We start from the raw sequence: 17846 nt of genomic DNA, 5'->3' as shown, positions 1-17846 counted from the left end.
CTTAACCCCTTCGCTGTCACGCCCCTTTTTGAGAATGGGGGTTAAAATGCACTATTCTAACTTAAATGGTTGTAATTCAAGAATGCTTTGGAATATAGACCTAAGTTTGGTCTTGTTTTAAAGGAAACACTCAGATAATTGCTGAAGTGAAAACACTTAAAAAAATGAAAGTATGAAAAAGTTATGGAAGTTTAAATTTACAGTAAATCAAATATACTGTACTATATATTTTTTATTTTATATGAAATATATATTTTACAAAAAAAATTTTACTCTAAAATTACTATAAAATCAAAGCCATATATCTAACCAAGTTATGTTCCAAATTTGAAGTCGATATCACAAAAATTGAAGTTCCCATGAGATTTTGTTTAGGCGTAGTACCAAAAATAGCCACCGGGTGACATACATTCCATTGAATTTAGTTGTAAACATTCTACCTTAACAAATTAATAAATTTCTGTCCAAATATCAATTCTGTCACAAAATTTGGAACCTTGAGACTCAGACCTTTCTGACAATATGTGTTTTGTCAAGATTAGAAAAGGTTTTGATCATAAAATTATGAAATATAATGATGCCCAAAAGGGGAGGAGCCTGATAAAATATTTTAGAGTACCGTTTCTATGGTAACGCAACATTCAATTTCAAAACGGGTTTCACAGGATAAATTCTGAGTTTGTTAGCTTTCAAATGATACCTAATTTATGATAACTACTAAAATATGTGATATAATAAAAAAGCGATAAAAAAAGATAATATTATATTTTAGAGGATAAAATATATATTATACTTTTTAGAGGATAATATTTTATTATAATTTTTTATTCAAAAATACTAGATTATATGTTTTATTATGAACTTTTAGCATGAAAATCAAAGTTTCAATTATTAAAGGTGTGTGCGTCAACTTTTTGTGACAAAGGTCAGAACTCCTGTTATGATGCAGATTTTTTTGAGGTGCACTCTTGTCAAAAAATCATCGGTTACTCTTCCTACATAATTTGTAGCAAAAAACAGCAGTCAAATATCTATTTAGGAGTCTTAGACATTTCCAACCATATATAGTTTGTCATAATTAGATTAGGATTTAATAGTAATATAGCGAAGTAAAGTTAGATATCCCGTATACGACTTTAAAAAGTGTGCAGCAACCCTGTGATTGGCGGATGTGAGATGCTGTAACTGGAGTTGTGTGTGTGTGTTGAATCATAAGGTCTTCTGAATGTGTTTCAGCCCAGTGTGAGAGCAACAGGAGGAAGGTCGTGGTGAAGCGTGTGAACCGATATGACGAGAGCATCGACATCTACAGCGAGTCCTTCAGACCGTACGAGCTCACCTCGTTCGACGACACCTTTAGCATCGCCATGACCAACTCCTCCAGGTCAGAGGGCACACACACCTTTACATGCACACACACTTGCATAGTCATAATTCAGGGTTCCCACAGATCATTAAAAAGTCTTAAATTAGATTTTTAAAATTTTAAGGCCATAAAAAGTCTTATTTTTACTTATGAGAGGTCTTGGATGACACTTTGACTAAGACAAATCTAATTAGCATACATATTATTTTTTATTATTCTATCTTTGTGGATTTGCTAGGAGGAGGAGGAGAAGAAAATGGGTAAATGTCAGTTTAATTGTGAAATCAATCTTTATTTATTCTTAGTTATGTCCCCAAAGGAGTTTTTGTCTTATATTTATATCATATTATATAGTTAGGCTATATTAGCTACAATATCACATGCGCAAGAGTGCCGTTTTCTCCAGAACAAATGTGATATTTATTTGATACAACAGTTAAATGAACAATAAGCTAAAATTGTGTTACATTTTAGACACAATATTGTCAATATTGTTTGTTTTCCTTTATTTCGCCAACGAAAAATGAAACCGTAGCAGAACACACACTTACAACTGGAGCTCTTCATGCTGGGGTCTTCAAGAACATTGTTATTTTTATGTCATATCTATGAGTAAAATATTGTTATAAGTACATAGTATTTTGTGTTTTATATTCAAGTATTCATTAAAATGTAATCTAAATTTTAAATATTCAAGCAAATATTTATTTTTGTGTTTGTTTATTTAAATATTAATTCAAATAAGTAAACAAAATAAACAAATAAATATTTACTTTAATCAATTAAATATTTAAATTAATATTTCCTTAAATATTAATTAAAATAAACAAATACAAAAATAAATATTTGCTTGAATATTAATTCAAATAAATACATATTTAAACCAAAATAAACAAATTAATATTTAGTATAAGTATACATTTTTATTTTTAAATATTTATTTATATTCATTATCTTTTGTCTATTTATTTATTTAAATGAATATTTAAGTAAAAAGCAATTTAAATATTTAAATAAATATAAATTAAAAGAATTATTTTTTAAATGAATTCTTAATTAAATATTTATTTATTTGTTTATTTATTTAAATGGATATTACAGTAAAAATCGATTTAATTATTGAAGTAAAATATTAAAGTAAATATTAATTTCATACGGGTTTGGAACGACATGAGTGTGAGTAAACGATGACACAGTTTTCATTTTTGGCTGAACTATCCCTTTAAATACTTTTTGTGCTCACAATGTTTTTCTACATTTGCCAAAAAAAGATTAATATTCATGCTTATGCATAATTTCTCTTTCTTGTGTTTGATTTTAGGGAGTTCATGCCGAAGTCAGTCGGGCTCGACCCCAGTCCGTTCACTGTTCGCAAACCAGACGAGAGCGCCAAGTCTGTGTTGGGGTGAGTCTGAGATATTTGCTCTAATTTATTATTTAATGTTTAATAATTCTCTATATCAGTGTCAGTGTTTCTGAACTCCTGAAACGCCTCCATTGTAGTCCTGAGTTTCTTCCGGGAACGAACACGTCTCAATATTCCTCATTATAATAATTCATACGGTTGGGTATACCTAATGGACGCATCTCCTAATAAGAAATTGCATAATATTCTATCCTTTGCTGCCAGAAAAAAATATTTTACTTCATTGGATCAGTGATAAATCTCCATCTCTTGAAGGTTGATAAAGTCATTTTTGAGTTGATTCCCCTGGAGAGTCTTGCTTATGTATTACATCAAAAAACACGCCAGTTTTATGAAGTCTGGACGCCATATCTGGACTATTTGCAAACTCATTATATTACAAGGAATTTTGTAATTGTATAACTCTCTGGACGTTGAACCATCTTTTTAAAATAAGTTTTTTTCTTTTCTTTTTTTCTCTAATCTGTTTTATTATGGTGTAGTTCTGTTTTACAGGTGAAACTCAAAAATTAGAATATGGTGCAAAAGTTCATTTATTTCAGTAATTCAACTTAAAAGGTGAAACTAATATATTATATAGACTCATTACATGCAAAGTGAGATATTTCAAGCCTTTATTTGTTATAATTGTGATGATTATGACTTACAGATATGAAAACCTTTTCACAATATTCTAATTTTGACTTTGGGGTTTTCATATCTGTAAGCCATAATCATCACAATTATAACAAATAAAGGCTTGAAATATCTCACTTTGCATGTAATGAGTCTATATAATATATTAGTTTCAGCTTTTAAGTTGAATTACTGAAATAAATGAACTTTTGCACTTTTGAGTTTCACCTGTACACAAATCTGAGCAATTTGTGTTCCTTTATTTTTTTTTATTTTTTTGTGATGTCTTGTTATATTTGTATTATAATGAAAATTCAATAAACATAATTATAAAAAAAATAATAATAATTCATACGCAGAATAAAGGGGCGGGGCCTGGTTGAGTTAGTTAGTAGTGTGTTAAACTGGCGGTTATGGAAAGGGGCGGGACATTTCCCAAACACGCTCGAAGCGCTCGACCAATCACAACACACTGATCCAGCCGACCAAAAAAAAACAATGTCAGTATGTGAAAAATAATGTGCCCTCTTTCAGAAACACACACTCTCATGTACAGTCAGTGACCTTCTCTGCTGGAAAAGCAATCAGTGTTTCACTCGTGTTTCCTAGCGTGTGAATATTGATGGTGTGTGAGCAGCTGTCTGATGTTGTTCAGGTGTGAACGGGAATCTACCTTATGTACTTGAAAACAAGTTGATTTGTGCTTTAATATGCTTTTATATGATAAATATTCATATCTGTGTGCCCTGAGCTTCTCTTCCCGGCACTGTTTCCTGCAGGATTTCGTTTTTTTTGCGGCCATTCATAAAACAATAATGCAAAATATATACTTGATAATCAGGAACACCGCTGTTGAATCTCCAATGGCAAAAACAACAATTAAGTACAGTGTGTATATATACATATATACACTCACCGGCCACTTTATTAGGTACACCTGTCCAACTGCTCGTTAACACTTAATTTCTAAGCAGCCAATCACATGGCGGCAACTCAGTGCATTTAGGCATGTAGACATGGTCAAGACAATCTCCTGCAGTTCAAACCGAGCATCAGTATGGGGAAGAAAGTTGATTTGAGTGACTTTGAACGTGGCATGATTGTTGGTGCCAGAAGGGCTGGTCTGAGTATTTCAGAAACTGCTAATCTACTGGGATTTTCACGCACAACCATCTCTAGGGTTTACAGAGAATGGTCCGAAAAAGAAAAAACATCCAGTGAGCGGCAGTTCTGTGGGCGGAAATGCCTTGTTGATGCCAGAGGTCAGAGGAGAATGGCCAGACTGGTTCGAGCTGATAGAAGGGCAACAGTGACTGAAATAACCACTCGTTACAACCGAGGTATGCAGCAAAGCATTTGTGAAGCCACAACACGCACAACCTTGAGGCGGATGGGCTACAACAGCAGAAGACTCCACCGGGTACCACTCATCTCCACTACAAATAGGAAAAAGAGGCTACAATTTGCAAGAGCTCACCAAAATTGAACAGTTGAAGACTGGAAAAATGTTGCCTGGTCTGATGAGTCTCGATTTCTGTTGAGACATTCAGATGTTAGAGTCAGAATTTGGCGTAAACAGAATGAGAACATGGAACCATCATGCCTTGTTACCACTGTGCAGGCTGGTGGTGGTGGTGTAATGGTGTGGGGGATGTTTTCCTGGCACACTTTAGGCCCCTTAGTGCCAATTGGGCATCGTTTAAATGCCACGGCCTACCTGAGCATTGTTTCTGACCATGTCCATCCCTTTATGGCCACCATGTACCCATCCTCTGATGGCTACTTCCACCATGTCACAAAGCTCTAATCATTTCAAATTGGTTTCTTGAACATGACAATGAGTTCACTGTACTAAAATGGCCTCCACAGTCACCAGATCTCAACCCAATAGAGCATCTTTGGGATGTGGTGGAACGGGAGATTCGCATCATGGATGTGCAGCCGACAAATCTGCGGCAACTGTGTGATGCCATCATGTCAATATGGACCAAACTCCCTGAGGAATGCTTCCAGCACCTTGTTGAATCTATGCCACGAAGAATTGAGGCAGTTCTGAAGGCAAAAGGGGGTCCAACCCGTTACTAGCATGGGGTACCTAATAAAGTGGCCGGTGAGTGTATATACAGGTGAAACTCGAAAAATTAGAATATGGTGCAAAAGTTAATTTATTTCAGTAATTCAACTTAAAAGGTGAAACTAATATATTATATAGACTCATTACATGCAAAGTGAGATATTTCAAGCCTTTATTTGTTATAATTGTGATGATTATGCCTTACAGATATGAAAACCCCAAAGTCAAAATTGGAATAATGTGAAAAAGTTTTTATAAGCTGTGAGCCATAGGTCGAGAAACTCAATCACAGTCGATAAATGACTGAAGTGCGTGTGTGTCTGTGTGTGTCTGTGTGTGTGTGTGTGTGTGTGTGTGTGTGTGTGTGTGTGTGTGTGTGTGTGTGTGTGTGTGTGTGTGTGTGTGTGAGGTTAAAGCGCAAGCAGACCATCTACGGGACGAGCCAAAATTCAACATATCTTTATGTACACAATAATATTTTACATTGTAATCCTTTTATTTTCAATATTTGCCATGTTTGTGTGCTGCTGTGTGTCCCTGTGTGTGTAATAAGCAGTGTGGGTGTGTGTGTAATAAACAGTGTGTGTGTGTAATAAGCAGAGTGTGTGTAAGTAGAGTGTGTGTGTAATAAGCAGAGTGTGTGTGTGTGTAATAAGCAGTGTGTGTGTGTGTGTGTGTGTGTGTGTGTTTGTAATAAGCAGAGTGTGTGTATATAATAAGCAGAGTGTGTGTATGTGTGTAATAAGCAGAGTGTGTATGTGTGTGTGTGTAATAAGCAGAGTGTGTGTGTAATAAGCAGAGTGTGTGTCATAAGCAGTGTGTGTGTGTGTGTGTGTGTAATAAGCAGAGTGTGTGTGTGTGTGTGTGTGTGTGTGTGATATGCAGAATATGTGTGTAATAAGCAGATTGTGTATGTGTGTGTGTAATAAGCAGAGTGTGTGTGTAATAAGCAGAGTGTGTGTCATAAGCAGTGTGTGTGTAATAAGCAGAGTGTGTGTGTGTGTGTGTGTGTGTAATATGCAGAATATGTGTGTAATAAGCAGAGTGTGTGTGTGTCATAAGCAGGGTGTGTGTGTGTGTGTTTGTGTAATAAGCAGGGTGTGTGTGTGTGTTTGTGTAATAAGCAGAGTGTGTGTGTTGTGGACCCGCCTATAGACACACATTACTAACGCACTCTTTAAATAACGAAAGAAACACTGCGCCACTGACTTCAGCCCAGGGTTCAGTTGGTCGACGACTCAGTCTATTTCAGTTCCTCAGAATAGCAGCGTTCATCAGTGCTCCTGAACACACACTCGCTCTCAGACCAGCAGCCCATGGGCCACAGATGCGCACAAATGCATTCGCTATTTAAACAACGCGGCGCAGGACGTGAAAATGAAAAGTGCGTCGGGCTGAAACTAGCCAAACACACTGGCGTCGCGCCGGAGTGTGTGATAGGGCCCATATTGTAACTCTCCACGATACATACTGGTGCATTTTTGTATTGCACTATTTTGTGATATATTTATTCTATTAAACACAAGAAACGTCCGCCTTGCAGCTTGCACATTCAAAAGCGGCTCTTAGTGATTTGCATGAATGTGAATGGCAACCGTTTTTTCTTCCGCTGATAATCTTGCTCTTGGTTTGCAGTAATAAGTCGAGTAAGGAGGACCTGGTGTTGCAGAGGAAGACTGCGGCCAGCGCTCCTCCTCCTCCCACTGAAGAGCAGATCTCCAGCAGCTCTGAGGACGAGTCTGAGGAAGAGCGTGAGGATGATGGGACCGGGTCTCAGCGCTCCACGCCGATCCGACTGGCCGATCCGAGCGACGGCAGCCGCACACACGAGGTACCGCATCCGCTGCCTATTACACTGCACACGTAACTCGAGCGCATGAGTGTAGCGGCTGGAAGTGTTGTCGTGTGAATGAGCGGTCGGAGCGCATTAAAGGAGTAGTTCACCTCAAAATGAACATTTCCTGATAATTCACTCACCCCAATGCCATCCAAGATGTTCATGTCTTTCTTTCTTCGGTGGAAAAGAAATTAAGTTTTTTGAGGAAAACATTTCAGGATTTTCCTCCACACAATGGACTTTAATGGTAACCAAATTATTGAAGTCCAAATCAATGCAGTTTCACAGCGCTTCAAGTGTCTCTGCACGACTCCAGCTGAGGAACAGGGTCTGATCTAGCCAAACCAGCGCTCATTTTCTAAAAAAATAAAAATGTATTTACTTTTTAACCACAATTGTTCGATTTGTGCTGGTCTGTGACGCGTCAGGCATTACGTCATCGCTGGAAGGTCACGCTGGACGTAGGCGGAAGTAACGCCCCATTGTTTTAAACATCCAGGATACACACACGAAAGGACCATTTTAAACAAACTGACACAAAGACATAAATATGTCATTCAACATACAATCAAATTTGAACGATCCTCCTTCTCCACGCTTGTAAACAATGGGGCGGTGCTTACGCCTACGTCCAGCGTGACCTTTCCAGCGTGATGACGTAATGCCTGACGCGTCACAGACCAGCACAAGACCAACAATTGTGGTAAAAAAGTATATAAATATTTGTTTAAATGAGCGCTGGTTTGGCTAGATCAGACCCTGTTCCTCAGCTGGAGTCGTGCAGAGACACTTGAAGCGCTGTGAAACTGCATTGATTTGGACTTCAATAATTTGGTTACCGTTAAAGTCCATTGTGTGGAGAAAAATCCTGAAATGTTTTCCTCAAAAAACTAATTTCCTTTCCACTGAGGAAAGAAAGACATGAAGATCTTGGATGGCATTGGGGTGAGTGAATTATCAGGAGGTGAACTACTCCTTTAATGTCCTTGCACACTGAGTCTGAAATTTTCGTATGCGTTTTTTCGTATTCGTCATTTGGTGGCTCTGAATTGTCAAAACACCATTCGAAATGCTTGAGCTACGGATGCGGAAAACGCAGAAAATCCAATCCGAATTATTTTAAGGGTTTTCCTCTAGAACGGTGTCGTGTTAGCGGCCCCTAAGTTAATATCTAATGATCGTTGCGACGGAAGTGAGTCAATCAAAACTAACTTTATCTGGACAATAACTTTATTCTAGAGCTGCTGGAAAGCCAAAACAATCTGTTACTTTAAATTCCTATTATCATTGTAAAGCAGCTTTGAAACAATCTATATTGGTAAAAGCGCAGTATAAATGAAGGTGACTTGTAAAACAAGGGTCATGAAACCCCAAAACCAATTTTTTGAGATGTGAACAGATGTGTAAATTGCTGAAAACACTAAAAGCACTCATGCATTTTATCAATAAGTGGAAATTGGTTATTTGTTGCGTTTGTCTGAGTAATTTCGCTCAGCAAAGTAAAGTCGAGGTACGTCAGGGAATGTGAGGTAGAAGCGTTCATCCGGTGTGTGTGATTGGCTCTCGGCTCGATTCTACATCAGCTGACCCTCGAGATAATCTCTGCATTATTCATGAGAAAGAGCTCGTTCCATCCAATCGCTGCACTGTATTACGCATGAGATCATCGCATTACAGCGGAGAATCAAACAACATGCGGAGAGCACATGAGTTTAACAACGTGGATCATATAGATCAGATACAGACCTCTTCAAGTCTTTATGGACATATTTCATATAGCTACTCTAGTGCTCTAAACATGAACCAGCGCGCATGTCTTCTTCAAATGAAATATATGTAAATAAGGACATTGATACAGTCGTACGTCTGATCATGAACGTGACGACACGATGAATTATTCTGATACACAAAAGACAATTATGTAAACCTGAAAATTCAAAGAACAATGGACAAAAAAGTACATTTTTGTGTTAAACTGACGTGTGCCGTTTGTTCATAGACTGTAGTGCTCGTACATGTAATTAATATATTATTATTAGACATTTTAAAAGTGTTCTACCGCGTTTCTTCCTCGTTTTTTGTAGTTTGTCGTCAAATAGGATTATATTTTTTAAATGCATCAAGGTGCCCTCAACTCTATTTTTTTCTCTCGGTGGTCATATTTTAAAAAAAAAAATTAAAAAATGTATTTAACCTTTATTTAACCAGGTTTGTCTCATTGAGATATAGAATCTCTTTTTCAAGAGAGACCTGGCCGAGATAGCAGAACAAATTAGATCTCACAATCACAAAAGAGGCAAAGAGAACTCAAGTACAATAAAAGTGCCATTAGTTAAAACATTTGCACGTGTGGATGGACTCATGTTCTATAGTTTTAACATAACCTTTAAAATCATTTAAGGAAATTAGACACTGTAGTTTAAGTGTTTTCTGTAGATCATTCCAAGTAGAAGGTGCGACAAACATGAAAGCCTTTTTGAACGACTCTGGGCTTGAGGTACATTCAATGAAATGGTTTTCTGGGACCGTAAACCATAAGTACTCTGTGTAAAAGAAAGAAATTCGGATATGTAGTATTCATGTGTGTGTATAATGAGTGTGTTGCAGGTCTGTGTTTTATTGGTTGTTGTCTTCCCTCTTCCCACCCTCTGCACTCCCACTTTCCCACAGCTTTGAACGCCCAGGCTAAAACAGGGGCGCTTCATGACGCTTTAATGTAAATGCTGTATGCAACATTAAATAAAACAGTATAGCTGTTCAAAATACAGTACTTTTATTTACTTTTCATGCACCAGAAATTAACCTGTAAAGTGTCACCCCCCTTTTTTTGAATATACATGAAAATGCACATTTCGAACTTAAATGGTTGTAATTCAAGAATGCTTTGGAATATAGACGTAGAAAGAAAGTGAAACAGAAAAAAAGTTATAGAAGTTTGAGTTTATGAAAATGTACAATGTAAAAAATTTAATTATTCATATTTTATATAAAATATATATTTTTAAAACCTGGGCGACTGCACAAAATCAAAGCCAAAAATCTGAACAAGTTGTGTTTCAAATTTTAGGTTGATATCTCAAAAAATGAGCTTTCAGTGAGAGTGTGCTTGGGCGCAGTTCCGAACGCTTCCACTAGGGCACAACCAGACTCCATTACTGCCCATATAAGGGCGCCTCCATTTCCAAATGTGTTTTGAGTGATATGAACCATTATTTCCACAATTTTCATACAATTTATGAAGTAGGCAGCCTATTCAGAAGTAATATGAGAAGTTTGGCAGAATTTGATATGAATTCAACCTCTAAGAAACACATAAAAAGAACAAGTATGTGCGTTATAGCTCGCTGCCACATCACAAATGGTGAATCTATTATTTTTTTATTTTTTTATAAAATAATTGAATGGATGCTATCTTTTGAACTATTGGCATGAAAACAAACCGAGGTTTCTACCCTTCTTTCATGATTTTTCATGTTTATCACTATTTCAAAATAAAGGTCAAAATTTCAATATGAAAATATGCTTGTTGCAAATTGATAAATTACAGCTCCTCTGTAATTTATTTTGAAAATAAATCTCCAAATATGGAAACTGGAGACTGTAAGCTTTCAAATGATATATAGTTTGTCAAGAAAGTTTAGGTTTAGTGTAGGATATTACTGTTTTAAAAATGTAATGGAGTCCACCGGTGGGCCCGTGACACTTAGGCAAGTAAAGTGCGTTGCATTGTGGGATACTGTATTATACCTACAGATGATTAGTGTAGTGTGCTGCATGCGTACTGCACACTACCGCCTCTAAAGTAGCATGCATGTCGGCGCCGATAGCCTCGCGCGACATGTAGCGCCGTTGTGCTTCGGGCGACCCGAGTTCGAGTCCCGGCTCGTGGACTATTCCCGATCCCGTCCCCCCTCTCTCTCTCCCACCTCACTTCCTGTCTAGCTACTGTCCTATCCTAGCCTGACGTCGTCATACTCAGACTCTAGTCAGCATGTGAGTGTGATGCGGCTCCATTGAGCTGTGATTATGGGGCGTTTCCAGGGGCGGACTGGCCATCTGGAGCACCGGGACTTTTCCCGGTGGGCCGCTGGCCAATGTGGGCCGGCCCAGTAAACAAATATATATAAAAAAATATATATATATAAAAAATGACGGAAATCATAATATTACATTTCTTTTCTACGCAAATGGATGAGGGAATCGATCGCGCGGGCGCGGCCGACAAGGAGTGTGTTTCGTGTGCATGCATGTGAGTGTATTGCCCTCCCTCCCTGTTAATTAGTTTGGTCTACTCCATTGCGTGTATTGAAACGCCCTTTTTCACGTCCTGGAAACACACCAAGCCGCGCAAATGAAAGCCGACTGATCCGCTTTTTTTAAGAAAAAAAGCTGCACTTGAACCGACTTGAACACACCGAGAGAACTACAGCCGACTGACAGCTAGCATGCGCGTTCTGCGCCGGCGTGTAAATGAGATAACTGTCCATTTCTGCAGATATATTCGTCTATATTCGACATTCAAAAAGAGAAACCGGCGCTGCCCGCTGCAGATACACAAACCGTTAACAAAGGAGTGCGTGCTTACCGTTTCAGTTTTGAATATCAATCCTGCTAAACACTTTCTTTATTCCACTCCAACTCCGCTCATGTTAATATTTAAATATTCGCCATGGAACACTCAGGTATTATGACGTAACATTAAAACAGCCATGGATGGAAAGGGGAAGAAAAGAAAAGAAAAGGTGGAGCTGAAAAGTTACACGTTTAAAAAAGCAGAGGTAGATGCTGTGAAATGCTTCAAATTAACAGATTATACATTTGGCGCGAAGAGTAGCAGTTCAGCAGGCTCTGACAGCTAGCTAGCTCCCCCTGACTAGCTGATATGCTGTCTTGATTTTTATATTAATAATGTTGTGTCTTAATGCTCTTCTGTTTGTTTCCCTTTGGTTTTACAAACATGACCTAATATATGTTGTGTTACTTAAAATAAATGTTTAAATAGCATTTATTTTTGTATTGTGTTATATTTGTATGCTATAAGTGGTGTTAAAAAATATTCTGCACATTAATGGGCCAATGTGTTATGATTTGGGATGTGGTGGGCTGCTGTGGGCCAGAAAGTCCAGGGCCACTTTTCGGTCCCAGTCCGTTTCAACCGAACCAGGAAAGAAAATGCCTCTGCACTCAATTGGATCGGCCATCTTTGTTGTAAACGAACTCAAGCCAAGCGCTCTTTGGTGACGTGATGATTACGCTACGATTGATCATCTGTCCATCATCGTATACAGCCCGCCCTGATGATTTGATTGGTCCGAACAGCTTTGGTTCGGGGATACTTGCTTCACAAGCTAAGCTAAGCTCGGCCAGGCTAGTCCTATCCTAATAAATGGCAAAAATGCCAAAAAATACATCTTAAAAACAAATGCATTGCAGTATGCCATTGTGGACCTTCAGGCTCAGCGAAACAGGGAAATGAAGTTCCCATGTCAAGTGGTTGATCTGAGCAGACTGGGAGCTCGTGTCAGACAGGACCGGTGATGGTTTCATTAGTTCTGGAGTGGTTCTGCTTGATGGATGACGATGAAATACAGCAAATGATCTTCTCTAGGGTCGAGGCCATAAGGTGGCATTAAAGTTCAGTGTGTCCTCAGTGTGGAAATGAGTCTGTGCCGGCGGGAGATTGAGTTTTGGACGGTTTTTTACAAATAATTATGATTGGAAATGTGATTCAACCATGAGGGAACTGGAGTCGTGTCCTGGAAGGGAGCAATATAGTTAATATAGTTTTGATTCTTTATTTAAATTCAGATTGGTACTAGTTTATTTATGTAAACAGTCTCATGCCTAATTGTCAGAATGACCGTATTTACGCTCATTAATGTCACTATAATGTTCATTTTCTTTCTAAACTTAGCAGATGTTAATTGGATCATACTTAAGTTGTTTATAAATGTTTTCTGTACAGTTTATTTGAATTGCACGGTTTGCACCACACATTTTTTATCTAATTAATTACATGATGTGCTGATTAATCGGATTAATTGCACATTAAATGTGTCTGAGAAATTACCCACAAAAGATCATTTAAAGTCATTGTGTGAAATAATAAAAGCGTCAAATAGACATTACTAAAAGTAGCTTTAGAAATTAATATTTTATTTGTTTCGACATTGAATTTATTACACCTGAACTTTTAGGTCGACAACGGCCATGATTTTTTTTAATTGGTATTTAGATATATTTACAGACCAAAACTATTCTTTCTTCAAAAATATCTACTTTTATGTTCCGCAAAACAAAGAAAGTCATACAGGTTTGAAATGACATGAGGGTGAATAACTGAAAATAAAGATTTTAATTTTGGGGCAAAATATCCCCATAATATATTTTTTTTATATTTTATTCTTTATGTAATGATACTCCAAATAAGGAACTAAAACTGCCAGTAGGTGCCAGTAAATGTTTAAATGAATGAGTCATTGAATCATTGGTTCACCCGATTGATTCGTTCAAACGGCTGATTCATTCAGTAATTAAGTAAATGGCTCTATTTCTGAATGAGTCATTAAATCATTGGTTCACCTGATTGATTCGTTCAACCGGCTGATTCAGTCAGGAATGAAGTAAATGGCTCTCTTTATGAATGAGTCATTAAATCATTGGTTCACCTGATTGATTCGTTCAACCGGCTGATTCAGTCAGGAATGAAGTAAATGGCTCTCTTTATGAATGAGTCATTGAATAATTTGTTCACCTGATTGATTCGTTCAAACAGCTGATTCATTCTGGAATGAAGTAAATGGCTCTCTTTATGAATGAGTCATTGAATCATTGGTTCACCCGATTGATTCGTTCAAACGGCTGATTCATTCAGGAATGAAGTAAATGGCTCTCTTTATGAATGAGTCATTGAATAATTTGTTCACCTGATTGATTCGTTCAAACGGCTGATTCATTCAGGAATGAAGTAAATGGCTCTCTTTATGAATGAGTCATTGAATAATTTGTTCACCTGATTGATTCGTTCAAACGGCTGATTCATTCAGGAATGAAGTAAATGGCTCTCTTTATGAATGAGTCATTGAATAATTGGTTCACCTGATTGATTCGTTCAAACGGCTGATTCATTCAGGAATGAAGTAAATGGCTCTCTTTATGAGTGAGTCATTGAATCATTGGTTCACCCGTTTGATTCGCTCAAACGGCTGATTCATTCAGGAATGAAGTAAATGGCTCTCTTTCTGAATGAGTCATTGAATCATTGGTTCACCCGATTGATTCGTTCAAACGGCTGATTCCTTCAGAAACGAAGCACCGCTGTGTGTTACTCTGAGACACACAACACTTCTGCTCTGGCTTTATAGGTCATATTTTTATTGGCAAAATTGTGCAAAAACAGACAATAGTGTGTTTAAAATATAACACAATATTATCTTTTTATTTATTGAACCGTCATAAAATCAACATCACATTTGCACTCGTGCTATTCGGGACAAAAACAGCACTCGTGTGATATTGCTTAACTATATCATGATATAAATATGAGACAAAAACCCATATGGGGGCATTTTTTTCCCTTATATCTTGAATTTGATGGTCTAAAATGTATTCTAACTGTATTCTAGCCTTCATCACGCAGTGAGTTGTTGCTCTGCTTCATGTTCATCCATCAACTGTATAATGTAAGATGAACTACAGGTCTGAGGCGGCCGGGTGCGTTAAAGCATTGTAATGCCTTATTTAACTAATTAATTAACCTAACATGTTAAATCGACACCCCAAATACATATTAAATTCATGAAATCATTAACTCTTGCGTATGAGCACTAATAATAACGATATCTGAGTTGAATGAGTTTCTGAAGAGTGTGTTCTCCTGTCTGTTTGTGTGATATTTAAGCGAGCGCGAGTGTGTGAGGGCTTTGTGTGAGTCTGTCCGCACTCAGATGCCCTCGCTGAACAATACGCCCTGATCCGCGCTTTATTAATCTCCACTGTGATTCTGATGATGCCGTAATGGGGTTTATATCCTGGAGAAACTGTGGCTGATGTTCCCTTGGCCTGAGGACACCTCATCCTTCAGCTTGTGTTCCCAGAAGTCTTCCTCTTGTGTCGGTGTGGCGTCCTCTGAAGTCCTGCTGAACTGCTGACTCTTTTACATCATCCTTTCTCATTCGGAACCAGTGAATAATGTCAACTAACTGATACAATATTGCTCGTAATGCAATGCAGAGAGAAAAACTACAAATATTTATAGATTGCAAAATGCAATGATATTTTATAATTTGTAATTATATTGTTATATAATTATCCATTTTATATATATATATATATATAGGTGAAACTCGAAAAATTAGAATATGGTGCAAAAGTTCATTTATTTCAGTAATTCAACTTAAAAGCTGAAACTAATATATTTTATAGACTCATTACATGCAAAGTGAGATATTTCAAGCCTTTATTTGTTATAATTGTGATGATTATGGCTTACAGATATGAAAACCTTTTCACAATATTCTAATTTTGACTTTGGGGTTTTCATAAGCTGTAAGCCATAATCATCACAATTATAACAAATAAAGGCTTGAAATATCTCACTTTGCATGTAATGAGTCTATAAAATATATTAGTTTCAGCTTTTAAGTTGAATTACTGAAATAATATATATATATATATATATATATATATATATATAATCCATATATATATATATATATATATATATATATATATACTTTTTTTGCATGTTTAAGAAAATTTAAATTATTTATTGATGGATGAATGCTTTGTAAAAAATTGTTATTTACAATTTTCTTATTTTTTAATATATTTTAATGAGGTAATTAAAAGTTAATCAAAATGCATGTATGGTTAATTGAATTCATAAAACTTTAACAGTTTATATATATACATATATATATATATATATATATATATATATATATGCTTCGTAAAAAAATATGCATATATCGATTATTTCTTATTTCTATATTTTTTAATGGGTTAATGTCTAATTTTTGTCTAATTAATTTAATTAATAATTTTTTAATTTTTTATTATTTATACATGTCTATTTTTATTTTGCATATATATATATATATATATATTATAGTATAAATATAAATACACATACATTTATATATATATATATATATATATAAATACATGTAAATTAATTTTTATATATGTATATTTGATTTGATTTATTTGTGGGGTTTCAGTGCATCACCAGCTCAAACTCTCTCTCTCTGGTCTCTCGGACTGAGCGAGTGACTCAAGGTTTCCTCATGTTTCCATGCCAACAAGGCCATTCAGATTTATTTACCTTTATAGACACTGGAGGAGGGATTGAGGGAAAGAACAGAGGGATGGAAGAGAGGGATTTTAATGGATGGTAGATGAATGAATGAGGACACACTCAGGACTTTAATGAATAATATTAATACTGAGGCGTCTCCTCTCTTTTCAGCTTTAATTCTTCAGGATTCCTTTTTTCCTGTTTTAGTTTTTTTTTTTTATTTAGATTTATTTATTTATTTCTGTTTTAATGGTTACATTAATCTTTAATAATCAAAAAGATTTCTAATTAATTACTAAATTTAATTAAATCATGAATTAAGTTTTTTAGGGCCATTATAATATCAGTTTTATTTTTAACCAAATTCTGTTTTCCGTTTTTATTTTTCTGTGTTCTGTTTTATTGGTTTAATTACATTTTTTTTAAAATCAAAAAGCATATCTATTCAATTGAATTCATAAAACTTTAACAGTTTAATCATTTATTTCTGAAATTCTGCTTTAAATTGGGTCATATAATGGTACATGCACTTTTACAAGTTGATTGTACTGAAATGTGTGTTGGCAGTGCCTGTACACAACCATCATATAATGATAAAAATCCATCCAGTGGTTTTGTTTTAATCTCCTTATATGTTTTCCCCTGCCTCAAATCGAGCCGTTCGAGAAATAGGGAGCTGTCAATCATAGTCTGCGCGGACCGGCGCGGTCATTGTTGATATGCTGGAGCACTGTCTATGAGCAGAATGGCTCTAAGCGATTGTGGTGTTCTGTTCTTGGGTGTAATAACGAACACAGTCATTTTAATGTTCCTAAATCCGAACCGCTGAAGACGCAGTCGCTGAGTTTGTTTTCGAAGGGAATATTCCCCACGAGCAACGTCAATGCTCTCATGTTTGCGCGAATCATTTCTCACCAGACTGCTTTATAAACGAGGGTCAGTATAAAGCTGGTTTGCTAAGAAGCTGCTCATGAATAAAGGATCGGTACCAACTATATATGTTCCCTCTGCACCTCTAGAAGAAGTGAGTGTAAAGTTGTATTAACCTTTATATTAATCTTTGCAAATCGCGAAAAAAAAATACATAGCGTTCATATCTCACTTCTCGACCCTGCCAGTGCATACAAAAATAGATCAAAGTGACATTACGTTTTCCAACCATTCAGAAACGTCCTGTTCGAGCCTTAATTGTCGAACTTCTTTGTTTCCGTCATCTTGTTCGGGTGCGAC

At 36.3% G+C, this 17846-nt stretch overlaps 1 protein-coding gene across 1 annotated transcript in view; it reads left to right on the top strand.

The window, feature by feature from the left end:
- Positions 1-17846, top strand: part of fig4a (FIG4 phosphoinositide 5-phosphatase a) — a 146995-nt gene that overhangs the window by 97580 nt on the left and 31569 nt on the right. Inside the window, exons 19-21 of the mRNA XM_056240510.1 lie at positions 1237-1384; positions 2688-2771; positions 7117-7312. Of these exons, the coding sequence (XP_056096485.1) occupies positions 1237-1384; positions 2688-2771; positions 7117-7312 (428 nt within the window). The remainder of the gene's footprint in view (positions 1-1236; positions 1385-2687; positions 2772-7116; positions 7313-17846) is intronic.

Source organism: Rhinichthys klamathensis, unplaced genomic scaffold (genome assembly GCF_029890125.1).
Source record: "Rhinichthys klamathensis goyatoka isolate OS25496 unplaced genomic scaffold, OSU_Roscu_1.1 h1tg000602l_1, whole genome shotgun sequence".
Classification (NCBI taxonomy): domain Eukaryota; kingdom Metazoa; phylum Chordata; class Actinopteri; order Cypriniformes; family Leuciscidae; genus Rhinichthys; species Rhinichthys klamathensis.
Note: the sequence above shows the minus strand (reverse complement) of the source record. Positions and strands in the feature narration are given on the sequence as shown.